At 44.6% G+C, this 27,138-nt stretch overlaps 1 protein-coding gene across 6 annotated transcripts in view; it reads left to right on the forward strand.

Moving 5' to 3' along the window:
- The window catches only part of NBEAL2 (neurobeachin like 2), a 143,075-nt gene that overhangs the window by 51,209 nt on the left and 64,728 nt on the right, over positions 1-27,138 (forward strand). For 3 of the 6 annotated variants that reach the window (XM_060684485.2, XM_087893161.1, XM_087893160.1), the window contains exons 4-10: positions 6,275-6,356; positions 8,456-8,580; positions 11,651-11,733; positions 14,666-14,751; positions 16,849-17,155; positions 19,012-19,118; positions 23,115-23,192. In XM_060684485.2, coding sequence (XP_060540468.2) covers positions 6,275-6,356; positions 8,456-8,580; positions 11,651-11,733; positions 14,666-14,751; positions 16,849-17,155; positions 19,012-19,118; positions 23,115-23,192 — 868 coding nt within the window. The remainder of the gene's footprint in view (positions 1-6,274; positions 6,357-8,455; positions 8,581-11,650; positions 11,734-14,665; positions 14,752-16,848; positions 17,156-19,011; positions 19,119-23,114; positions 23,193-27,138) is intronic. The other 3 variants (XM_087893163.1, XM_087893164.1, XM_087893162.1) reach the window with 1 other exon arrangement.

A 27,138-nucleotide genomic window follows, 5' to 3' on the forward strand; every position in this document is an offset into this window, starting at 1 on the left:
CCTTTTGGGAAAAGTGTATTTTTTAAAACTAGCTAATAACACCACTTTTTTTGAGGGGATGAGTAGCTCCATAAAATTATATATCAATGGAAAGATAATTGAATCAAGAATGTAATGCAATAACTTTTAGGAAGGATTTGCTATTAGAATAGCAGTTACAGTAGAAAGAAGAAAAGTGAAACACGTAGAAAAAACGAGATATGCAAAAATGATCACCATGTCAGTGAATAGTTGGGTAACTTCCAGCATGAATGACGGCCTTGCCACATCTTCCCATGGAGTGAACCAAGTCTTTTAGTTCTGCAGCTGTTCTAATGTGAAACCAAGATCGAATGATGGCTTCTATTAACTGGGTTTTATTGCTGGGCTGCTTTTGACTAACCAGTTTCTTTAGTCGGCTCCATAGATTTTTAATTGGGTGAAGGTCTGGGCTGTTCCCAGGCCATTCCAGCCATGGAATAGCATTATCTTGAAACTCCCCCCCAAAAAAGTGGTATTATTAACCATCAAACCTCAAAAATACATTTTTCCCAAAAGGTTTCCACAATTTTGGCCGCTACTGGATTCTCCTGTTGGTAGTCCAGCCCAGAAGCCCCTTGGCAACCTGGAGGATCAACGTGAGATGTTGGCTTCCTACCCCAAAGCCCCCACATTAAAAGTCTGCCCCTAATTCCAGAATGTGGCATTCCCCAGGCCCCAAAATTTCTTTTTGAGGAATCCTATAGAGAAGCCAAGTCAAGAGAGATGGCCCTCAAAAAAGCCTCCTTAGATGCCTTCAACCTTGGACCAGGCAGGATGTCCTTCTGTTATTTCGGTTTCCATAGAAACCCATCCTCCATCCCTTCCGAGCATCTGCATCCTTAAGCTCCTTAAAAGACCCCCTCCCCATGTCCTTTCCTTATCCCCCAAAATCTTGGAGGCTCTCAACATTCAACAGGAACTTGATCTCCTTCCTGTTTGGACAGAGATCCTGGCTGGAGACCATGTTCTTCAGCCCATATGCCGAAAAACTTCTTTTAGACTCTCGTTTTTTGGGGAGCGGGGAAGGTTCCTCTGCAATCTAAAGATCCATATCTGTAGGTTGTTGGGGTTTGTTTGTTTTTTTTGACGTTTTCCATTCCTTTGGAAACCTGGAAGTTTTTTTTTACTGAAGCTTTTCCAATTCTTCCACAACCCTGAAGCTACAAAGCTTGGAAGAAGATCTACTGGCCTTCTGGGTGTGGACGATAGCAGAAATTTCACATTTCCACCGACAGAGACCGGAAATAGGAATGTGCAATTTGCATCCTTGCTCAATTCGTTCCTACAAACCCCTTTTAGCGCGTGGGAGGAAAAAAAAATATTGTTTTTGACCACAGTTGCATTGAACAATTTTTTCCCTGTCTAAAAAAGTCGGCATGGTTGACCAACCTTGAGAGGTATGACTTTCCGGCCCCTCAAAAACCACAACGGCTGGACAGTGAGTGTGCAAACAATGCCCCAGGTGTGTCTCCAGATGGCCAGGTTGGATAATCAAACACGCTTTTTCAGAGGGCGGGTGAAAAATGGCAATTAAGCAACTTCACTGAGTATGCAATTCAGTCAACAGCTGAATAGTCTCTTGGAGATGAAACTCTAAACTGGGTTTTGCCATCTGCTTAAGGCTGGTTATTTCTGGGGGTGGGGAATGTTGCAGAAGTGGGTAAGGTTTGGGAGAAGAGGGCTGGCACCTTTGGATTTTTGCAAACTACCCAGTTCCTTGCTGCCAGGAAGCTTACAATTTTTAACAAACCTGAGATGTGTATTTTTAATATTATGTTTATTATTATGGTTTTATGACTACAGTTCGTCCTTGACTTACAACAATTCATTTAGTGGCCATTCACTAAACTAAACACAACATAAAACCTCTCTTTTCTTAGCTTGACAGGGAGTCCTTGACTTATGACCATTCATTTAGTGACTGTTCAGAGTTACAACAGTACTGGCAAAGAGGACTTATGACCGTTTTTTTATGCTTATGTTATGACCGTTGCAAGGTCCTCACTACAGTCACAGGGTCAGAATTGGCAACTGGCTCCTATTTATGATGTTTCCCGTGTCCCAAGATCACGTCCATCCCCCTTTTGTGACGTTCTGGCAAGTCAGTGGGGAAGCCAGGTTTGCTTAACGACCGTGTGTCCAATTTAACAATGGCAGTGATTCACTTGGCAAGAAGACTCATAAAAATGGGACAAAATTCGCTTCACAAATTTCTCACTTAGCAACATCAGTTCTGGGCTCCATTGTGGTCCTACATCGAGGACTACCTGTATTGTCACAGGACGTTAGCTAGTCCAGGTCAAGCTGCCTTTTGCAATTGACCGATGGGCATTTGGCCAAGGCTGACAGTTTTCAATTGGTATGCCAGTTCTTTCAGGATTATTCTAATTATAATAATCATTACATAGAATTCGGTTGGCTTTTTGTGTAGAGCCTGGCATGAGGTTGGCACCTCTGCAGCAATTGGAGAGGAAGCAGAAACTGAAGTATAGGGGGCCCTTGACTTACAACAATTCATTTAGTGACCATTCAAAATTTACAACATCACTGGGAAAAAAAATGACCCATGTCCTTTTTTCACAGTTACAACCTTTGAAGGATCCTCCCCCACCCCATCATATGATCAAAATTCAGATGCTTAACAACTGGTTCATACTTACGACCGTTGCTGTGTCCCCGGGGGGAGGGTGTCACGTGATCTCCTTTTGCGACCTTCTCACAAGCAAAGTCAATGGGGAAGTCAGATTCACCTAATGACTTAACGGCTTACTAACTTATCAACTGCTGCGATTCACTTAACAACCGTGGCAAGAAAGGTCGTAAAAATAAGGGAAAACTCAACTTAATGAATGTCTCATTTAACGACGTAAATTTTGGGCTCAATTGTGGCCACAAATCGAGGGCCACTTGTACTGAACAACGCGAATTATAAATTGAACAAACTGAAAACTGAACAACTTGTAATACTGAAAATTGGTTGGCGAGTTGTATAAATCCATCACAGAATCATTGAAGTTGTTAAGTGAATCATGTGGTCATTAAGTGAATCTGGCATTGACTGCTTGTCTGAAGATTGGAAAAAAGGGGATCACGTGATCCTGGACACAGCAACGATCGTAAGTACGAACCAGTTGCCAAACATCTGAATTTTTATATCACTTGCAATGGTTGTAACCTTTGTCACTAAATGAATGGTTGTAAGTCAAGGATTGCCTGTTCTGCACATGTTTCTGAGACCTTTAAAAAAAATCTGCGACATAAACATAAAGGAATAAACATAAGGAATAAAAGCTAGAAACTGGGCCCTTGGATGGAGTAGCTCAAAAAACTTCGGCCGGTGGGAGGTTTGAAAACTCTTTAAAAATATATTTTTTTCTTTTCTCTTACGTTTGTTTGAACCAGAGCAAAAAAGTTGGCTAGATATTTTTTTTTAAATGTGCTTTAAACTTCAGGAATCCAGTTTGAGTTTTATTCTGAAGGCTGCACCTTAAAAATAAGACGTTGGTAAAAATAAGACTAAATGTTTGCACTTTAAATATAGGAAGCTGCTTTGTTTTCCTCTCTAAAGGTGAAACCTTAAAAATAGGAAGCTGTTTTGCTGTTCACAGTAAAAGTTGCACCTTAAAGATTTCCTGCCTGAGCAGGGAGTTGGACTAGCAGACTTCCAACTCTGTTATTCTATTCTATTAAAAAGAAGATTCTGGTTTGTTTTCCAGTCTAAATGCTGCACCTTAAAAACAGGAAGCTGGTTTGGTTTCCACCCTAAAAGTTTCACCTTAAAAATAAGAAGCTGGTTTGGTTTTCACTCTAAAAGCTGGACCTTAAAAAGATACGAAGCTAGTTTGGTTTCTTTCCTTAAAGTTTCACCTTAAAACTAGGAAGCTGGTTTGTTTTTCACTCTAAAAGTTGCAGATGAAAATATTGAAAACTGGTTTGGATTTCTTTTCTAAAGATTAAAAATGCGCAGTCTGGTTTGTTTTCATTTTGAAAGCTGCACGATTAAAAGAAAAAAAGAACCCAAAATCAGCAAAGCACCGCTTATCATTGCCAGTTTTCAAAGATGCAATTTCCTTGAAGTCTTGCTTAGTTTATATTATGAGTTTAACAGACAAACAGATTAAATATTGCTTTGTTTCATGGCAAGGTATTTTATTGCTAAAAGTTCTCCATTATATATATAATAATGGAGAACTTATAATATAAAGTTTATTATATTAAATATTAATATAATTAATAAATATATTAATAATATAATATTATTATATTTTATATAATATAAAATAACTTTTAGCAACAGGGAACAATCTCTATGTATATATATCTATATATCTATATGTATAAAAAATATAATATGTATGGAGAGGAACAAAATTAACCCAGGAGAACTTTTAGCCGTAGGTTACAATCAGAAAAAAGTGCCAGATAATGTCTGCCATAAATTTCTTTGATTTCAATCTCAGGGTTTAGGATCTACAGGTAGTCCTTGATTTATGACCTCAATTAGAACCAAAAGGGCCATCGCTAAGTGAGGTAGTCATTAAGCAAGTCACCCTAAACTTACATCTTTTTTTTTACTGTGGTTGTAAAGTGAATCAGAGCAATTTACTGCAGTTAAGTGAATTCCCATCACCAGGAGACGATGAGTTCGAGTTCTCCCTTAGGCACAAAAGCCATCTAGGTGACCTTGGGCCATATCACCAGGTAACGGTGAGTTCTAGTCCCACCTTAGCCAGGAAAGCCAGCTGGGTGACTTTGGGCCAGTCCCTCTCTCTCTCTCTCTCAGCCCAATCCACCTCGCAGGGTTGTTTTTATTGGGAAAACAGAAGGAGGAAGGTGTGTCAGATACATTCACCATTTTGAGTTATTTGTAAAAAGAATAAAGGCAGGATAGAAACTTTTTTAAAATCAATACAAATAAATTATTTCCCCTTTTCCGCACTCTGACACAAAACAGAGCTGCACTGGCCCAGCTGTACGGGACTACTGCTCCCATCGTCCCCAAACAGAACTGACAATGGGGATGATGGTCCAGCTGATCTGAAGGCATGTGCCAAGCTCTGTTTTATTTTTAACCTGACAGGAAGGGGGGCAGACAGCGCCTAGCGCTACCCGTCTTCCTGTGGGTGATGCGGTTGGTTGGTAAGCTGCTGATAAGCACCCGGAGAAGTTTAGCACAGGCGGCCAAGATGGAGGATGAGGAGAGATCAGAAATGAAATGTGGGGAGGGGAGAGACCAGGAATGGAAGTCCACCACTCTTAAAGCATGCCAGTTGGGGGATTATGGGAGTGGAAGTCCTCCCCTCTTAAAGCATGTCAGCTGGGGGATTATGGGAGTGGAAGTCCTCCCCTCTTAAAGCATGTCGGCTGGGGGATTATGGGAGTTGAAGTCCTCCCCTCTTAAAGCATGCCAGCTGGGGGATTCTGGGAATGGAAGTCCTCCCCTCTTAAAGTATGTCGGCTGGGGGATTATGGGAGTGGAAGTCCTCCCCTCTTAAAGCATGTCAGCTGGGGGATTCTGGGAATGGAAGTCCTCCCCTCTTAAAGCATGTCGGCTGGGGGATTATGGGAGTTGAAGTCCTCCCCTCTTAAAGCATGTCAGCTGGGGGATTATGGGAGTGGAAGTCCTCCCCTCTTAAAGCATGTCAGCTGGGGGATTCTGGGAATGGAAGTCCTCCCCTCTTAAAGCATGTCGGCTGGGGGATTATGGGAGTTGTAGTCCTCCCCTCTTAAAGCATGCTGGCTGGGGGATTATGGGAGTGGAAGTCCTCCCCTCTTAAAGCATGCTGGCTGGGGGATTCTGGGAGTGGAAGCCCACCCCTCTTAAAAGCATGGCGGCTGGGGGATTCTGGGAGTGGACGCCCTTAAAGCAGGGGTCCCCAACTTAAACAATTGTCTAGGTTAGCAACAGAAATTTGGGGCTCAGTTGTGGTCATAAGTGGAGGATGCCATATCCTACTTACTAAATTCATTTCAATTTATTGCAGTCATGAACCAACCACGTTATCTGGAGCTCAATTTTGGTCATAAGCCGAGTACTCCCTGCGTAACTTCTCCCGAAGGAGAAACTGAACCTAAAAGCAATGTGCAAAATGCAATTATTACAGTTGCTATAATTACTGATTATTATTCATTACCAATATTAAAAAAAAATTATTACGTGTGTGGCATAACGATGCCAAAGTTTTGCACAAAAGTGCGTTCGACACCAGATAATTTTTTCCGCTTCTCAAGGCCGCTTCTGGTTTCTTTGCAGGAATCTCGAAAACGTCCAAGCTGATCGTCCACCCCTGTTTGTCCACGAGCTGATCATTCTGCTGTCTACCTGTTCAAAACAGGTAACCATGGACTTCTGAGCCTCCTAATTTGGGTTAGGAAGGGGGCTTCACTTACAAACAAGAGACACAAGTTGGTGAAGAGAAACGTTCGTTTGATGGCTCAGTGGGAGAAACCACGTCAATCTGAGACCATCTTGCAAGGAGAAAGCTAAGCAGCTGGACAGGAGGGATGGGGGTTGGACTAGATGACCTATAAGGTCCCTTCTAACTCTGTTAATCTACTGCCTGTGTTGGGTGCCTTGCGGGGTCTTTCATGCAGAGGGTGTCCAGAAGAGCAGATGTTGGCTTGATCACACGATCAAAGCTTGTGAAACAAAACGGGGAGCTTTGATTATGTGATGGTGGCTCTCATCTGAAGTCTTGCACTCTTCGAAACCTGGGTTACGGGGCTTAATACAGGTAGTCCTCGACTTACAACAGTTCATTTAGTGACCATTCGAAGTTACAACAGCCCCGAAAAAAGTGACTTAGGCCCGTTTTTCACACTTAACGAACGTTGCAGCATCCCCGTGGTCATGTGATCAAAATTTGGACGCTTGGCAACTGACTCATATTTATGACGGTCCCCTTTTGCGACCTTCCGATGAGCAAAGTCAATGGGGAAACCGGATTCACTTAACGACCGGTTGACTGATTAAACAACCTCAGGGATTCACTTAAAAACTGTGGGAAGAGTAGTCGTAAAATGGGGGGGGGGGAAACTGGCTTAACGACTGTCTTGCTTTAGCCAAAAGAAATGTTGGGACTCAATTGTGGTCGTAAGTCAAGGACTACCTGTATGTTATTTAATAGCTTCATTGCAATTTAATTATGGTCATAAACCTGCAGATTGTTTACAAAATACTCCTAGTATTAAACTTGATTTTAGGCCACATCAGGGTTGTGTTTGACCTTGGAGGGGTGGGGGGGCGGAGGACGTGGCCGGGAGGCGTGGCCAGTTTGACGTCACTTGTGTCAGAGGCGCCTGTAGCAGCCAGCGTGCTGCCAGCGAAACTGGGCTCCCGAGCTCCGTTTTCATTGGCAGAGAGTTGCAGGAGGCTGTCCCAGCTGAAAACGGTGCTCGGGAGCCCAGTTTCACTGGCAGAGGCGCTGCGGGCTGGTCTTTCACTGTTTCCAGGGTGGCCCCGCGGGCCAGATTCGCAAGCAGCCCGCAAGCTGGATTCGGCCCACAGACTTTGAGTTTGATAGCGCTGTCCTAGATGGTTGTAGGATTTCCGCTAAAAGCTACGACTATTTTTCAACCTCAGGAACTTGAAGATGGGCAGGCTTCAACTCCCAGAATTCCCCACCCGGCATGCTCCCTAGGGAATTCTGGGAGCTGAAGTCCACCCGTCTTCAAATTTTCAAGATTGAGAGATCCTAGGATAGAGAGTAAAAAGCTTAAAAACCTACATATCCACCCACATCAGACGCCTTCCTTTCCTTTCTTCCTTCCTTCCTCCTTCCCATCCCTCTTTTTTCCTTCTTCTTCCTCTTCCCTCTTCCTCCTCTCTCTGTCAGTCAGTTTTCCTCCCTCCCTCCCTTCCTTCCTTCCCTCCGTCCTTCCTTCCTTCCTCCCTTCGTACTTCTTTCCCTCTTCCTTTCCTTTCCTTTCCTTTCCTTTCCTTTCTTTCCTTCCCCTTCCTTTCCTTTCCTTTCCCCTTCCCTTCCCTTCCCTTCCCTTCCATCTTTCCTCTCCTCTCCTCCCCTCCCCTTCCCTTCTCTTCCCTTCTTTCCTCTTTCTTTCCTTTCCCTTTTCCTGGCACTCGTTTCCTCTTTCTCTCCTTTCTTCTCCTTCCCTCTTTCCCTTCCTTACTCCCTCCCTTTCTTCCCCCTCTCTCTTCCTGTCTCCCTTCCTTTCCTCCCTCTCTTTTCTTTCCTCCCTCTCTCTTTCCCCTTTCCTCCCTCCTCTTCTTTCCTCCCTCCCTCTTTTCCTTCCTTTCCTACTCTCCCTCTCTCCTACCTTTGTTCCTTCCTTCCTTCCTCTCCTCTCCTCCCCTCCCTCTGAAACCTCCTTGTTATCTTCATGGTCCATCCTGCATTTTCCTGTCTTTTGACCTCCTTGGTTAAAATAAGACTCTTTTGGGAACTTGGCTAATTGGCGGTTAACTCCCCGACAGCTCAACAGCTTCCACACGGACGCCTGGCCCCACCATCGCCAGCTGGAGACCCTCACCCTCTACGCCCTGCACCTTTGCGAGTGTCTCTTTGATCCCTACCAAACTTGGCGGAGGCAGCTGAGCGGGTGAGTAGGTCTCCGTCCTCACCCATGGGAAAGTCTCAACAGGGGGAGAAGCTGCGGCTTTTAGGCAGGGGACGAAAAATGCTTGGCCACATCTGGCCAGAGGTGAATGGCCGGACCTTGTAGATTGTTTCTTGGTTGGCAGTGTGAAGTGAAGACATTCTCTGACAGGCTTGCAATGCAGTTGAGGATATTGTCTATCTCCCTAAAACCCTTCTGTCTGTTTGTCTGTCTGTAACCTTCAGTGGGGCAATACGGTGCCATGTGGGGCAACAATATTGAACCAACAGACCTCAAATTACCGAGTGCATCCAACATCCGAGACCCCTGATTTTTTTTGGGTGGACGGGATTGAAATTTGGCAGTGTCGCAGCCTCGTCAACGTAATCAGCTGCAATAACTTGATCATCATTTCAATAATGTTCATGATCATTTCAGTGTTCACGATCATCACTTCAATAATAAAAGCGGGGCCTCTGGGATCCCAAAATGTTGGTCGCAACAGAGCGACTGAACAATAGCAACAATTAAATTAAAATTAAACTTTCGGTGGTTCTCTGCCACCTTCCTGCAAGGCGAGTCAATGGGGAAGCCAGTAGGCAATCGAATATATTCCAATCATATATTCCAAGTCTTTAAAGAAATGTATAACGAAGCTGTTGTTTTTCCTATTTCTTGAGGTTGCCAAAGGCTGCCCGGGATAAGCCAATAATTTTCATGGCGCACAATCTTTTGTGGGTTTCCATGATATGGTGCAGAAGTTGGCGATACAAGTAGTTCTCGGCGTATGACCAAAATTGAGCCCAAAATTCTCCATTGCTAACAAGACAGTTGTTAACTGTGTTTGGCTCTATTTTACAACTTTTCTTGCCCCGGTTGTTAAGTGAATCACTGCAATGGTTAAATTAGTCATTAGTAAATTAGTAAACAAATTTTCTCCAGTTTGTTAACGGTTGTTAAAAATTTTTGGCTTCCCCCATTGTCAGAAGACTACAAAAGGGGATCGATCACGTGACATTGCAACCGTCATAAATATGAGTCCGTTGCCAAGTGCCCAAATTTTGATCATGTGACCGCAGGGATGCTGCAAAAGTCGTTCTTTTTCAGTGCCGTGGTAACTTCGAACGGTCACTAAATGAATTGTTGTATGTAGAGGATTACCTCTATTTGTCTTCTAAGCAAGCCAGATGTTTATTTTATTTTATTTTATTTTTATTTTTATTTGATTTATATGCCGCCCTTCTCCGGAGACTCAGGGCGGCTTACAATGCGTTAAGCAATAGCCTTCATACTTTTGTATATTTTATACAAAGTCAGCTTATTGCCCCACAATCCGGATCCTCATTTAACCTACCTTGGAAAGGATGGAAGGCTGAGTCAACCTTGAGCCTGGGGAGATTCGAACCTGCAGAAATTACAGGCAGCTGTTGTATTTAATTCAAAACCAGATTCCTACTCCTGGCTGGGGAATTCTGGGAGTGGAAGTCCACCCATCTTCACGTGGCCAAGGTTGACAGACACAGCTCTGAAGTTCTATATGGGTCGTCCTTGACTTACGACGGCTCGCTTAACAACCCTTCAAAATTACGACCTTCCTGAAAAAAAAGGGACTTGGAAATTCAGATCTGAAGTTCTGACCGTTGTATCGGACTGACTCCTTGTGGTCATCCTTGGCTTAACGACTAGAGCAGTGTTTCTCAACCTTGGAAGCTTGAAGATGGGTGGACTTCAACTCCCAGAATCCCCCAGCCAGCGCTGCTGGCTGGGGGATTCTGGGAGTTGAAGTCCACCCATCTTCAAGCTACCAAGGTTGAGAAACACTGGACTAGAGAATTCATTTAACGACTGCAGCGATTCAATTAACCCTCAGGGCAAAAAAGGCCACTCACTTAACAGCCGCCTCACTTAGCGACCAGCGTTCCAATCTCTACGGCGGTCGTAAATCAAGGACTACCTGTATCACTTTTGAAGTGGCTGGGATCGACCGCCATTCTTCCCTCTGGTCCTTGTCACAAACGTTGGGCTTCGATTCCCTAGCTAGTCTGCAGCTGGGGATGATGGGATCTAATGGCACATGATGGCACATCTGGAAAGCACACTTTAAGACAACAGTTGCATATGTGGGAGAGTATTTTTCCTGCCCTAATTCGCTCGGGTTATTCCTTAACAACCTCTTTCCTTCCCTAGCTTCCCTTCCCTCCCTTTCCTTCCTTATTTAATAGTTATTTAACAGGTTTATTTCAATTTATTATGGTCACGAAACTGCAGATTGCTTATCAGATGCTCCTAGATAGTTGTAGGATTGCCTCTAAATCGATATTTTTCCACCTCTGCAATTTTAAGATGGGTGGGCTTCAACTCCCAGAATTCCCCACCCGGCATGCTCGTTAGGGAATTCTGGGAGCTGAAGTCCACGCATCTTCAAATTGTCAAGATTGCTAGAATGCTAGAGGAGAGAATAAAAACCTTAAAACCCCACATATCCACCTTACCAGCCTGCCTTCTTTCTTTCTTTCTTTCTTTCTTTCTTTCTTTCTTTCTTTCTTTCTTTCTTTCTTTCCTTCTTCCTTTCTTCCTTCCTTCTTTCCTTTCTTTCCTACCCTCCTTCCTTCCTTTCATTTTTCTCTTCTCCCCTCCACCCTCTCTCCCCCTCTCGCACTGTCAATTTTCCTCCCTCCCTTCCTCCCTCTCCTCCTTCCTCCTTCCTCCTCTTTTTTCCTTTCTTCCTTCCTTTCTCCCTCTCCTCCCTCTCTCCCTCCCTCTCTCTCCCTTTCTTCCCTTCCTTCATTTTTCTCTTCTCCCCTTCCTCTCTCTCTCCCCCTCTCACACTATCCTTTTCCTTCCTTCCCCCTCCCTCTCCTTCCTCCCTTCCTCCTCTTCCTCCTCTTCCTTCCTTCTTCCTCCCACTCTTTCTCTCTCCCCCTCTCCTTCCTTTCTTCCTTCCTTCTTCCCTCCCTCCCTTCCTTCCCTTCCCTTCACCTTCCTTCCTCCCTCTGTCCCTCCCACCCTTTTCCTTCCTTTTCTCCCTCCTTCCAACCTCTCTTACACCTCTTTTGTGTTGTTTCCCTCCCAGGGAGATTGTGAGTGCGAAAGAGAAGAACAAATACAAGTTCGCACCAGCTGTGTTGCCTCCGGAGTTCGGTTCCTTTTTTGAAGGTATACGTGGCAGCCTCACTAAATTTCTCTCTTTCTCTCTTCCCCACCCTGCAAAAAAAAAAAAAAATCCCCTTTCCTCTCTTTTCCTTCTTTCTATTTTTAATTGCTTTTTAATTAATCACCAAAAGAAGAGCAAAACACACAAAACCCACAGTGATTCTCAAAGAGGAGAAGGAAAACAGGTAATATTCTCGTTAAACGAGTCGATAGAGGATTGTTATTGGAACATAGGTGCTCCCTTTCTTCCTCTCAATTCCTTAAAATCAATGGAACATTATTTAATTAAAAATAATGATTGATTAAAATTAATCATGGATTAATTGCTTTTTAATTAGTAAGAAAACATGAGCAAAATGCAAAAGGAGCAGGGAGAATCCATTGTCAAAGAGAAGAAAGCAATACATCTCAAAAGGGCTTTAATAAAAAACACAGTTTTATCACTGTAAAGGTAATATTCTCATTAGACAAGCATATACAGTTAGTCCTTGATTTACGAGCCCAAGATTTCTGTTGTTAAGTGAGACATTTGTTAAGTGAGTTTTGCCCCATTGTACAACCTTTCTTGCCACAGTCGTTAAGCAAATTCCTGCAGCTGTTAAGTGTTAGTTCCTGAATCACACAGTCATTAAGCGAATCCCTGCAGCTGTTAAGTGAATCACACAGTCATTAAGTGAATCTTGCTTTCCCATTGACTTTGCTGTGTCAGAAGGTAGCTAAAGAGTGACTCCAGAACATTGCAACTGTCATAAATGTGAGTCAGTTGCCAAATGTTTGAATTCTGATGATGGGGATACTGCAACGGTCATAAGTGTGAAAAACAGTGATTTTTTAAAAAAAATCTCTTCCGCTGCTTTAAATTTACCCTCTTAAATTTTAAATTAATTTTTAAATTAGATTTTAAACTTAATTAAATTTAAATTAGATTTAAAATTTAATATAAAACTTAATATAATATAACATCAGGAGATGTTAGCTGAAGTTATCTATGCAAGGAATCTTCCCAGGCAACAGCACCTCTTCTCGCCTCATTAAACACACACACACAAAGTCACAAACGCAGGGTGGAGTAGATTTCCAAAAACCGTTGGTGCTTTTAATATTAATTATCTGCCTGCCAGGGATTTTGGGGACTTTTCTTAACTGAAAACCCCTTGAATAGAATGCGTTTTCGCTGCATTTTTTTTCTTATTTCTAGAGACTTCGAGAAAGTTGCCAATATTGCCATCATGGTTTCTTCTTAGCTTGGGATGAACCCCTCCAAACCAGCTTTCTTGGTTAATTGGTGTACACCAGAGATTGGATATTTGCTGATAGAGAAATAAAGGGAGACTAGTATAGATCTGTTTCAAGCTATTTAGCTCTCATCAGCTAGCCATACCCTTACTCACATTCGAACTTACTCAGATCCGAATAAGGGTGTGACTAGCTGATGAGAGCTAAATAGCTTGAAATAGATCTATACTAGTCTCCCTTTATTTCTTCATCAGCAAATATAAATTTGGTATAAAATGGTTTGTCGTGAATGCGACTGCTTGAGGGCTCCTGGATTGGAGCTGAAAGGCGAAAGGGAAGCAGGATGCTCCCTCCCACATGTTGGGGTAGACCAGGTGCCTTGACAGAAAAACATTTATATATATATTTCGCTGATGAAGAAATAAAGGGAGACTAGTATAGATCTATTTCAAGCTATTTAGCTCTCATCAGCTAGCGATACCCTTACTCACATTCGAACTTACTCAGATCCGAATAAGGGTGTGACTAGCTGATGAGAGCTAAATAGCTTGAAATAGATCTATACTAGCCTCCCTTTATTTCTTTATCAGCAAATATAAATTTGGTATAAAATGGTTTGTCGTGAATGCGACTGCTTGAGGGCTCCTGGATTGGAGCTGAAAGGCGAAAGGGAAGCAGGATGCTCCCTCCCACATGTTGGGGTAGACCAGGTGCCTCGACAGAAAAACATTTATATATATATTTCTCTGATGAAGAAATAAAGGGAGACTAGTATAGATCTGTTTCAAGCTATTTAGCTCTCATCAGCTAGCCATACCCTTACTCGGATTCGAACTTGGGCTGCCTGCATGTTAGGCAGTTGTATTAACCTCTGAGCCACAAATTCTTGGGTTTGGGCCAGGGGACAGAGATATATATATATATGGGTAATCCTCATGTTACAACCATCCATTTAGCAACCATTCTAAGTTACAACAACAGTGGGAAAAAGAGACCGTTTTTCACATTTAATGACCGTTGCAGCATCCCCATGGTTACGTGATCAAAATTCAGATGTATGTCAACTGGCGTGTACTTACGGCGGTTGCAGAAACACAGGTTCACACTTTTGCGACCTTCTGACAAGCAAAGTCAATGGGGGAAGCCAGATTCATTTAGCAACCATGTGACTCACTTAACAACTGCAGAAAGATCGTAAAATGGGGCAAATCTCACTTAACAACTGTCTCGCTTAGCAACAGAAATGTTGGGCTCGATCGTGGTCATAAATCGAGGAATACCTGCATTAGGGAATTGTAAGCAAAAACAAATTTAAAATAAATGTAAAGTATAGCTAGTCCTCCGTTTATGGCCATTGTGGTGCCTGCCGATTATGGACGCAAGTCAGGGTGATCATAAATGCTGTTTCTGAATCTTGGCAACTTTAAAATGTGTGGGCTTCAATTCCCAGAATTCCCTGTCCAGCCATCCCTTCATCCCTCTTAAAGCATACCGTTTGAGGGATTCTGGGACTTGTAGTCTTCCCCTATTAAAGCATGCTGGCTAGGGAATTCTGGGAATTGAAGTCCACTCTTAAAAATAGCCAACATTGAGAAACACTGCATTTCACTTGAATCATTTAGTCAAGGTGGCTGGAGGTGGGTGTTTAATTATTTAATTGATTTATTTATTTTGATTTTTTTTCCCCCTACCTCGCCAGAATGCTTTGAAACGGACCGAGAGCTGCCAGAATGCCTTCAGTTACGGCTAATCCACCTTTTGGGGGCGATTCTATCTGGATCCAAGGTAAGTCTTTGAACTTCTGCATTTAAAAGCCTCCAGGATCACAAAATTCTAGGGTTAGAAGGAACTCTAGAGGTCATCTAGTCCAACCCCCTATTCGGTGCCGAGTCCCAAAGCAAAGTCATTGGCTGAAACTAGATTTATTTAGATAATGACTGCACCATTCCCTTAACAACTGTTGTGATTACCTTAACCACTTTGTCAAAAAAAAAAGTTGCAAACTCGGATGGGACTCGCTTAACAACCTGTCTTGTTTAGCAACGGAAAATCTGGTTCCCATTGTGGTCATAAATCAAGGATTACCTGTGAGGAGTGGGATGGGAGCAGGACAGTGCAGAGGTCTAACTAGAGGTAGATCCACTCCTGTTTTCGCTCTTAAGAGATGTGGCTGGAGGGATGGAAGACCAAGAGGCGACCAAGACCATCACCAAAAATCCATTGGCCCATGTTCCACTGCCTGCATGGAGTATGTATCAGCTCTACAGAGAGATGAGGCAAAATAATTTTTTTACTTAGCTTTTCCACTTTTCTCTCCTGTTGATGATCAATCAGCTTTCCATAACTCTTTGCATACAAGAGACACCAAGTCCCATGGTTCTCAGCTGAGAAGCCAACCACTGTCCTGTTTGTGAACTCGGTGGATTGTGGTTGAGCATTGTTGAGAGGAAGCCTGTCCTTGACATACAGGTAGTCCTCAACGTACGACCACAATTGAGCCCAAAATTTCCTTTGCTACGTGAGTTTTGTCCCATTTTACAACCTTTTTGGTTGTTAAGCGAATTGCTGCAGTTGTTAAAGGAATCATGTGGTCGTTAAACGCATCTGGCTCCCCCATTGACTTTGGTTGTCAGAAAATGACTAAGTGAACCACTGCAGTTGTTAAATGAATCACACGGTCATTAAGCGAATCCGGTTTCCTCCATTGACTCTGCTTGGTTACTAATGGCAGTCACAGACTAGAACTGTCATAAGTACATGCCAGTTGCCAAGCCTCCTAATTTTAAATCACGTGGCCGTGGAGATGCTGCAAAGGTCCGTAAGTGTGAGAAAAATGGTTATAAGTCTCTTTTTTCAGTGCCGTTGTAACTTTGAACAATTGCTAAACGAACGGTCGTAAGTCGAGGGCTACCTGTAGCAAGCCATCAATTCCTCCTAGCCAAACAATAGCAATAACACTTAGACTTACAGTATATACCGCTTCATAGTGTTTTAGACTAGAGCCAGGGATGGGATTCAGCCAGTTCGCACCAGTTCAGACAAACCGGATGTTAATTTGAATCTGGTTCGCCGAAATGATAGTTGTAAGGACTGGTTCACCCTGCCTGCCCCTCCCCTCCCAAGAGTCTCCATGTGTCCCATTTTGGATGCCAGGTAAGTGCAGGGCCTGCGTGGAGCCTCTGAGAGGGCGAAAATCGGGCCTACCGGAAGTATCAGAAATCCGGAAACAGGCCTCCAGAGCCCGGGAGAGGCCGTTTTCGCCCTTCCGGAGGCTCAAGGAAAGCCTCCAGAGCCTGGGGAGGGCGAAAACGCACCCACCCCACCCCGCCGTGGTGCAGGAAGCCGACTAAGCCACGCCCCCATGGCCACGCCCACCCAGCAACCAGGCAAAGAAACGGTTGCTAAAATATTTCAATCCCGCCCCTGTTTAGAGCCCTCTCTAAGCGCTTTACAGAGTCAGCCTATTGGCCCCCAACAATCTGGGTCCTCATTTTACCGACCTCGGGAGGAATGGAAGGCTGAGTCAACCTTGAGCCTGGTGAGATTCGAACTACTGGCAGTCGGCAGAGTTAGCCTGCAATACTGCATTCTAACCACGGCGCAACATGGGAGGGAGGAAGGGAGAGAAATAGCAGACTTATATACCGCTTCATAGTGCTTTTACAGCCCTCTCTAAGCGGTTTACCGAGTCAGCATATTGCTCCCAACAATCTGGGTCCTCATTTTACCCATCATGGAAGGACGGAAGGCTGAGTCAACCTTGAGCCTGGTGGGATTCGAACTGCCAAATTGCAGGCAGCTGAAGTAGCTTGCAATACTGCACTCTAACCACTGCGCCACCGCGGCTCCTAACAACGCTGGTCTCCTTCTCCTCCTTATTAGCAAAATGCCCTCCAGATGATTACCCCATCGACCGTCGAGGTTCTCATGTTGGTCCTCAGGAGGTGGTGCCTTCCGGCCAGCGGACCCACGAAGGACCCCCAGTTGCTGCAGTTGACCCTCAAGAGCGTGGTGTCCATGGTTCACGTCCTCCACACCAGCAGCCCCAGCCAACGGGCCGTAGAGATACGAGCCATCTTGGACAGCTTCTTCAAGGTCCTCAACGCCGACCAACCCTTGGCCTCCTTGGAAGGATCACCCGGTCCTCACTGGGAGGAGAAGTTGATCACACTGCGGGTGAACATGCTGGGTAAGGGGGAAGAGGCCGTGGGGGGGTCTCCTGGGCTGGAAGAGAAGGGTCTCTGCTGGATGGTGGTACGTACCGAAGTTGTCGGTGGGATTGGAAAAGAAGGTTTGTAGGCCAGGACTGAACCGTTGGGTCCTTGGTGCTCTCTGAGCTTGGTGGTTTTCTTACAGACATTTCATGACCCAACTAGGTAACATCATCAGTGCTGGAAGGGACGGTATAGAAACAGACAGCAAACCCTCCCTCCCTTCTAGCACTGATGATGTTACCTAATTGGGTCATGAAATGTCTGCAAGAAATCAACCAAGCTCAGAGAGCACCAAGGAACCACAATCCTCCTCCTCCTCCTCCTCCTCACTCCCATCTAGCACTGATGATGTTACCTAGTTGGGTTATGAAACTTCTACACCAAGGACACCACAGTCATCTTCCTCCTCCTCCTCCTCTCCCCAAACCCCACTCCCTTCTAGTACTGTTGATGTACCCTATCATCCATGAGACCCCTGCAAGAAAACCTCCAAGCTCATAGAGGACCAAGGTTCCTAGATTGTCCATGTCCTCACTGAAAAATCTAAGCAATCTTCCTAGGAACCTTTTGAAACATTTCTGAGATCCAAGACAAATCCATTGTGTAGCAACAGGCTCCAAATCTCAGGTCAGAGGAGAAAGCCAGCCTGGTCCTCCCAAGATCTGAAACTGAAAGCAAACGCAGTGGTCCAGCATTAGAACCTCTCTATGGTTCTGATGTCCCAGAGAGGCCTTCTCTGAAATCTTATGGAACAGGGGTCTCCAACCTTGGCAACTTTAAGCCTTGTGGACTTCAACTCCCAGAGTTCAACTGGAGTTGTCCACAAGGCTTAAAGTTGCCAAGGTTGGAGACCCCTAGTCTAGATTGAACCTCTCTATGGTTCTGAGGTCCCAGAGGGGCCTTCTCAGAAATCTTATGGAACAGGGGTCTCCAACCTTGGCAACTTGAAGACTTGTGGACTTCAACTCCCAGAATTCCTCAGCTTGTGGACCTCAACTCCCAGAATTCCTCAGGGAGTTGAAGTCCACAAGTCTTCAAGTTGCCAAGGTTGGAGACCCCTGTTATGGAAGATCTTCAGAATTGGGTTGGTTGGTTGCCCTAAAATTAAGCCGGTATTAGTGGACCACAAAACCAGTTGGGCTCTGCAGTGATGGGACCCATGTTTTGGTACCTTGACTCTTTCTTTGGAGTCTTCATCCCCAAGCTGGAAACAGACCTTCCTGTTTCTGGAGAACCTCAATGGAAGCGACCAATCTCCACTTAGCCATTGTGGTTGCTTGGCCAATAAGCCAACTCTAACTGGGATGCTGTTAGAAGTTCAAACCCGGGTCGTATGTACAGGTAGTTCTGGACTTACGACCACAATGGAGCCCAAAATTTCTGTTGCTGAGCGAGACAGTTTTTAAGCGAATTTTGCCCCATATTATGACCGTTTTTGCCACAGTTGTTAAGCGAATCATTGCTTTGCTCAGTTAGTAACATGGTTGTTAAGTGAATCTGGCTTTGACTTTGCTTGTCAGAAGGTCGCAAAAGGGGATCATGTGACACTGCGACCGTCATAAATATGAGTCCCTTGCCAAGCGTCTGAATTTTAATCACGTGACCAGAACGGTCGTAAGTGTGAAAAAGGGTCATAAGGTCACTTTTTCCGGCGCTGTTTTAATTTCAAACCTCCATTAAATGAATGGTTGTAAGTCAAGTACCTTTTGAGGAGTCCGTTGTAGCTTCAAATAGTGCCAAAGCCACCAGTCGTAAATTGAGGATTCATCCTGTGCAATTTCTTATTCTCCCTTTGTTTTTCTGAATGTCACCTGTCCTTTTTTCTTTTCAGATGCCATTCCGGAAATGTTGAATTCCGACGACCGTCCAGTCTTGCAGGCCATGTTCCTGAGCAACAATTGTTTTGAACACATCATACGATTGATCCAAAACAGCAAGGTAAAAAAATAATAACAAATCCAAGTTTTTCCAAACGACATTGGTGGGTTTCCTTAAATTTCAGAAAAATATTTTTTTTTCATTTTCTTCTGTTAGGGGAAAATTAAATGTATGGATGAATAATCCCTACAAAGTAGGATACTCGTGGTCCAATTTCAACTTCAGTTTTTCTACAGGTAGCCCTCGACTTACAACCACAATAAGGGAGGTGGTTGTTAAATGAGGTTTGCCCCATTTTACGACCTTTCTTGTCCATTAAGTGAATCACTGAGGTTGTTCAGTTAGCAACACTTTGTTAAGTGAATCTGGCTTCCTCATTGAGTGTCCTTGTCATAAGGTCGCAAAAGGGGATCATGTGACACCCCCCTCCCAGGACACTGTGACCGTCATAAGTACGAACCAGTTGCTGAGCACCTGAATTTTGATCCCGTGATCACGGGAATGTTGCAACGGTCATAAGTGTGAAAAACAGTCCTGAGTTCCTTTTTTCAGTGCTGTTGTAACTTTGAGCGGTCACTAAACGGACGGTCGTAAGCCGAGGACTGTGCATCCTCAGAGGGGTTCCCTTAATTCCCTTCTGCCTCTAAACCATGGTGTGTATATAGTATGGGTCAAAAAAGTCAAAATGTCCAATCTGCCATTGTAGGATATTTTGAATACGCCCTACAAACATCCCTGCTGTGCTGAATACTTTATTAAAAAAAAAGTATAAGTATTTTTTATTAAGTATATTTAAGTATTTTAAGTATTAAGTATTTTTTATTTTATGATCACATTGCTCAGAACTATCTATTTTTTATTAAAAAAAATAGACTGAGCAATGTGATCATAAAATAAAAAATACTTAATTACTAATTAATGAATTATTTTTATTAATAACAATAGCTAATTAATAACTAATAACTAACTAATTAATAATACTATTATTAAAGCTGGACTGTTGAAGCTGGATAAGCTCTGAGTCGGAGAAAGATTATTGCAAGATGGGAAAGTTTTCAAGCAAATTTCTCGAGGCGCAAACCATGATAAATTGGTCAGGGTTAGCATGAGAGTTAAAACTTGGGGGTTGCAAAAGAACATTAGATCCTTGCCAGGAGCAACAGGACATCCCTTAATTACTTTGGGGTCATTAAGCAAATCTATTTTCCCCACTGGACAGGTTTTCGGGTTCAGGAAACGAGGGTTGGGTTGATGGATAACTTTTTGAACGAAAAAGAGACAGCTGACAGTTTTGCGTCCCAGATGGTTCTCCTCCCTTCGCGTTCTCCCTTCAAAAGTCCTCCGGACAGCTCGTAAATAAACCCTGATTTCTCTTTCTTCGAGGTGGCTCTGCTCTGTCTCTCTCCGGGGCTATTTTTAAACTTGGCTGTTTTTAAACAAACAAGGATCTGTCCACCTTCTACTTTGCTGGTTTTTCCATTTTAACATTCTTTGTGCACGTCCGTCCGTCATCTTATCCGGAAACTCTAACTCATTAAGACTTCTGGTTGCTACAACACAACTCCCAAATTTTCCACCAGATCCCCAATTCGGCAATCTTTACGGGTGGGGGGGGGGAACAATGGGGTGGGGACTAAGGTTTGGGATGGGTTCGGATGTCAGAAAGCTGCAGAGTTTGGGAATAGGGTTCGTTTGGAGGTGGTGGGGAAGCCCTATTAATTGTGGGATTATACCCTTAATCCTTGGTTTACAACCACAGTCCGGAACGGGATTTCCATTGCTAAGCAAGGTGGTCCTTAACGGAGTCAATTTAACAGTTGTTAAGCGAATCACATGGTCATTAAGTGAAACCAGCTTCCCCTGTTGACTTTGCTTGTCAGAAGCCAGCTGGGATTGCATGATTTGGCAATTCATGCACCCAAATTTTGATCCTGTGACCCTGAAGAGGCTGCAAAGGCCGTAAGTGTGAGGACCAGTTATAACCCACTCTTTTCGGAACTCCAAACATTCACTAAGTGAATGGTTGTAAGTTGAGGATTATCTATAGATTTAGGGCAGGGATGTCAAACTTCAGGCCCGGGAACCAGATCCGGCCTGCGGGGTGCTTAGATCTGGCCAGTGGGGCCACCCTGGAAACGGCGAAGGACCGGCCCCCGTTGCCTCTGCCAGCGAAACGGAGGACGGGAGGGCTCCGTGCGACCCTCCCAAGCTCCGTTTTCAGTGGCAGGGGGGTTGCAGGGGCCATCGCAGCCGAAAACTGAGCTCGGGAGCCCATTTTCACTGGCAGCATTCGGGCCACCACAGCCCCCCTCCCCCCCCGACACCAGTGACGTCAAGCTGCCCCCCCCCCAAGACCCCTGATGTGGCCCTCAATGAAATGGAGTTTGACACCCCTGGATTAGGAGGTCTTTTCCCTCCTTCCTTCCTTCCTTCCTTCCTTCCTTCCTTCCTTCCTTCCTCCTTCATCTGTCTGTCTTCTGTCTGTCTGTCTGTCTGCCTGTCTGTCATTTGTCATTCACTTTCCCTTCCATCCTTCTACCCATCCATCTATCTATCCCTCTCTATATTTCGTTTGTTCCTTCCTTCCTTCCTTCCTTCCTTCCTTCCATCCTTCCTTCCTTCCTTCCTTCCTTCCTTCCTTCCTTCCTAGGTTCCTTCCTTCCTTCCTAGGTTCCTTCCTTCCTTCCTTCCTTCCTTCCTTCCTTCCTTCCTTCCTTCCTTCCTTGGTTCCTTCCTTCCTTCCTTCCTTCCTAGGTTCCTTCCTTCCTTCCTTCCTTCCTTCCTTCCTTCCTAGGTTCCTTCCTTCCTTCCTTCCTTCCTTCCTTCCCTCCTTGGGTCTTGTGTGGCCTCTCTGTCCGAGCTCCGGTTTCACTGGCAGAGGGCTGCAGGAGTCTATTGCAGACAAAAATGAGTGACATTGAGCTGGCCACGCCTAGCCTGGCTGTGACCCTCCACAAAATCGAGTTTGACATCCCCCATTTAAGAGGTCCTTGGGCCTCTGTGCATCTTGACCAGCCCAAAATTCTGCTACTCCAAAGTCCCTTCTGACTCTGGTATTCTGTCCAGTTTGAGTTGTGTGGAAACAAGAGAGTATTTGTAACTCAGGGTTAGTGTTCTCTGAGTTGGGTGGTTTTATTGCAGGCATTTCATGGCCCAACTAGGGAACGTCATCTAGAAGGGAGGGGGATTAGGAGGAGGAGGAGGAAGAAGGAGAAGGAGATGGAGAAGGAGAAGGAGGAGACTGTGGGTTCCTTGGTGTTCTCTGATCTTGGTGGTTTTATTGCAAACATTTCATGACCCAACTAGGTAACATCATCAGTGCTAGAAGGGGTGTTGGGTTTCTGGAAAAGAGAAGGATAGGAGGAAGAGGAGAAGGACTGTGAGATCCTTGGTGCTCTCTGAGCTTGGTGGCTTTGGGGATCAAGGAATTATGAAGACCACTCCCACGAATATTGCTAGCGCAAGCCACTAGTATATAAAAAGACAGCCAAACCCCCTTCCTTCTAGCACTGATGATATTATCTAGTTGGGTCATGAAATGTCTGCAAGAAAACCACTAAGCTCAGAGACCCTACAGTCCTCCTCCTCCTCCTCTCTGCAACCCCCACTCCCTTCTACCACTGATGATGTTCCTTAATTGGGTCATGAGAGGTCTACAAGAAAACCACCCAGCTCAGAGAGCACCCAGGACCCCACAATCCCTCCTCTTCCTCCCACTCCCACTCCTCCTCCCTTTAAATCCTCCCACCCTCCCTTCTAGTACTGATGATGTTCCCTAGTTGGGTCGTGAGAGGTCTGCAAGAATACCACCCAGCTCAGAGGGCACCAAGGACCCCACAGTTAATCCCTGAGCTTCAAACTTTCTCTCCCATCTTGAAAGCATTTTAGTCGGCAGAGAGCTTTGTTCCCTTCCAAAACTGCTGGGCAGGTGCTGGGCTCTGCTCTCTGTGCCCCCGGGGCCCAGTCGCCGGGTCCTTCCTTTTCTGGGGAGACCCTCCTCTCTCCCCCATTGGCCCCTCCGGAATGACCCTGCTTTTTTGACCCCATTTCTGACAGCTCCACCTGAGCAGGGAGTGCAAAGCACCTGCAAGGGATCTGGCCACACGGCTGCTGACTGAGATGGAGACCTGTCAGGTATAGCCTCCTGCTGCTTCTCGTGGTGTGGCAGGGGCGCATGGGGGCTGCATGGGGGCTGCTCTCTTTTTACGCACGGGGGAGGGGCGTTCCACCAGCTTTTGCACGCTTCTCACGAATGGGAGGGGTGGCATTTGGAAACCTGCACGGGGGGGGGGGAAACACTGGGGAAGGTCTTGAAATGAGGGAGGGAGGGAAGGTGGGAGGAAGGAAGGAAGGAATAATGAAAGAATGGAGGGAAGGACGGAGGAAGGAAGAAAGGAGAAAGAAAGAATGAAAGGAGGGAGGGAGGGAGGAGAAAGAAATAATGAAAGAGGAGAGGAAGGGAGGGAAGGTGAGAAAAGGGAAGAAAAGAGGGAGGGAGGAAGGAAGAAAAGGAAAGGAAAGAGGAGAAGGAAAGAGGAAAGAAGGAATCAAAGAGAAAGGGAGGAAGGAAGAAAAAGAGGGAGGGAGGGAGGACTCGGAGGTATGAGAAAGAATGAAAGAAAGAAGGGAGGAAGGAAGGAAGGAGAAAGAAATAATGAAAGAATGGAGGGAGGGACGGAGGAAGGAAGAAAGGAAAAAGAATGAATGAAAGAGGAGAGAGTATGGGGGAGAGGGAAGGAAAGAGGGAGGGAGGGAGGGAGGATAGTAGGAAGGAAGAAGAGGAAAGAAGGAATCAAAGAGGGAGGAAGGAAGGAAGAAGAGGGAGGGAGGAAGAAGAAAAGAGGGAGGGAGGGAAGGAGGAAGGATAGGGAGGAAGGAGAAAGAAAGAATGAAAGGAAGGAAGGAAGAAGAAAGAAAGAATGAAAGAATGGAGGGAAAGAGGAAGAGAAAGAAAGGGAGGAAAGAAGGAGAAACAAAGAATGAAAGAGGAGAGAGGAAGGGAGGGAGGATGGAAGGAAGGAAGAAAAGGAAAGAAGGAAAAAAGGAGAGGGAGAAAGGAAGGAGGAAAGAAGGAATCAAAGAGGGAGGGAGGTAAGAAGGAAGGAAGTAAACAATAGTTTGCAGCAAAAATTATCATAAATCATTGTCAATTGATCATGAAACACTCCAAACAGTTATAAGTGCCAGTCAGTTGCCAAATGCCCAAAATATGATCATTTGACCACAGGGCAGGGGGAGGGGCAGCCAATTTCAGATCTGGATCATAAATACCTTTGGGGGAGGTCCATCATACCTTTGAACAGATGCACAGCCAAACAGTCGTAAATCGAGGACTGCCTGCAAAGAGATAATCAAGGCTGCCTCCTGCTGGTAGTAGTAGGAGAGACCCCTGCCTCTAAAACCAATCATTCCCACGCCCTCTGACCCCCCCCCTCCCAGGGGTGGACCTACTCTGGACCCATTATTTCTGCAATCCAAAATTGCATATTATATTATATATTATTATTATTATTATTATTATTATTATTATTATTATTATTATTATTATTATTATTTTTAAGAGTCCGATAAAATGACCTGCAAATGCTTGTCCCTTTTAATAACTTGTATTCATTGGGAGCTGGACTCCCGGGGTGAGACTTGAACCCGGCACCCCTCCTTACAACAAGGAGGGAAAAATTGCAAAATTTGAGACCCCAAACAGAACCCCTATATATACCATCCATTTCAAATCATCAGGGGATGGTTTTGGAGTTTTGCAAGCAACGGAGGCAGAAATTCGCATCCTTCCTCGATCTGACGGCTTACAAAATTTGCAATTGCCGTTGAAAAATTTAGTCCTAAAATAAACCATGGTTTGCACGCTTTTGCTCTGGTTTGTCCTTGCCAAGAAATTCAAACTTTCTCCTCTGGATTGAGAACCATTTTTGTTCCACCACATTCAGAGAAAGCAGTCGGTCAGTAAACAGCATACAGGTAGTCCTCGAGTTACGACCACAATGGAGCCCAAAACCGTTTCTTGTTAAGCAGGGCATTTTTAAAAGTGAGTTTTGCCCCACTTTACAACTTTCCCTGCCACAGTTGTTAAGTGAAGCACAAAAGTTCTTAGTCACATGGTCATTAAGTGAATCTGGCTTTCCTATTGATTTTGCGGGTCGGAAGGTCGCCGAAGGGGATTGCGTGTCCCCCCAGAACCGTCATAAATAAAAGCCAGTTGCCAAGCATCTAAAATTTTATCCTATGACCTATGGGGATGCTGCAGTAGTCATAAGTGTGAAAAAACCGTCATCCCTTTTTACAGTGCTGTTGTAAATGAACTGTTACTCTTCACTTACACTGAGTGTAAATGAACACTCAATGAACTGTTATAAGTTGAGGACTCCCTGTAATTGCTGAGAACAAGCCAGGATCTTGGCGGTTCTTTGCCTCTTCCTAAATCGCATTCACAGAGACTTCAGCCCCAAATAAATGGAAAGAAAAGGAGTGGATATTTATTTCAGCTTGTTCCGATCTGGGGAAAACCATGGTTATCTGAATTAAAGCCGCAAACATTTCCGAGCTTGCTGGGATCTGCATGTGACCCATTAAACAAACAGAATTCCTTTCCTCCTGCCGGTTTTGGTAGCCAGGGAAACTGAGGGACGCTTTTGAAAGTTGGCTGGCTAAAAAAGAAAGGAAAAAACATCTAGGCAACATCTGGGTGAAACTGACCGGGAGCTTGTCTGTGGAGGGGAAAAAGCAATTAAGCATCCTTTCGTCGGGAAAGGAAAGGGGTGATCTCAGCTTAGCATCTTGACAAGTTTTCCTAGTTTTCAGGACATTTGCACGTAGTCCTCGGCTTACGACCACAATCGAGCTCAAGATTTCCATTGGTAAGTGAGACGGTTGCTAAGTGAGTTTTGCTCCATTTTATGACCATTCTTACCACCGTTGTTAAGCAAATCCTTGTAATTTTGTTAAACTATTCACACAATTGATTAGCTCACGACCAGATTTTCTATTCCTAAGCAAACAGGCTGTTAAGTCAGTGGTGCCTGATTTTACAACAACTTTCTTGCCACGGTCGTTAAGCGAGTCATTGCAGTTGTTAAGTTAGGAACGCGGTTGTTAAGTGAATCTGGCTTCCCCATTGACCATGCTTGTCAAAAGGTCACAAAAAGCGATCATATGACCCCGGGATGCTGCAACGGTCATAAATATGAGTCAGTTGCCAGGCATCCGAATTTTTCTGATGGCAGGTATGTCGCAACCAATATAAATAGGCGGCAGTTTGCTGAGCCTCAAATTTTGATCTCGCCACAGTGGCGATGCTGCAACGGTCATAAGTGTGAGGACAGATCATAAGTCACTTTTCTTAAAAGGGGTATTGCCTTTTGGAATCGTTGCAAAACAAAACGGTTGTAAGCCGAGGACTTCCATTTGTAGCTGAACCTATAATAATGGTGTTTCTCTGCCCCCTGCTGTTTTTAATTTTCATTTATGGATGAACACTTTTTGCTGTTTTAATATTCGTTTTTGTGTTCCATGGGCGCTGCAGCTTAATTTAATTTTTTGCAGAGTTAATGGCTTTGCTTCCTTGTCAGAAACTGGTGTTTATGTGAGGGGCTGCGTAGTTGTAGGTTTTGTGGTGCTTTGTCCCTCTTGATGAAACATTTCCGACTCCGACTTAATTTTCTGACGGAAAGCATGAAGTAAAAAAATGTCTGGGTGCTTTTTTTAATTTCAGGTAGTCCTCGACTTATGACCACAACTGAGCCCCGAATTTATGTCACTAAACGAGAGAGTTGTTAAGTGAATTTTGCCCCGCTGTACGACCTTCCTCGCCAAGGTTGTTAAAGGGAACCACTGCAGTTTTTAAGTTAGGAACATGGTCGTTAAGCGAATCTGGCTTCCCCATTGACTCTGCTTGTCAGAAGGTCGCAAAAGGGGATCGCGTAACCGTCATAAATACGAGTCGGTTGCCAAGTGTCTGAATTCTGATCACGTGACCATGGGGACATTGTAACAGTCGTTAAGTGTGAAAAACTATCGTTAGTCACTTTTTTCAGTGCAGTTGTAACTTAGAACGGTCACCAAGCGA

This window comes from Pantherophis guttatus, chromosome 4 (assembly GCF_059756535.1).
Source record: "Pantherophis guttatus breed Tessera chromosome 4, ASM5975653v1, whole genome shotgun sequence".
Classification (NCBI taxonomy): Eukaryota; Metazoa; Chordata; class Lepidosauria; order Squamata; family Colubridae; genus Pantherophis; species Pantherophis guttatus.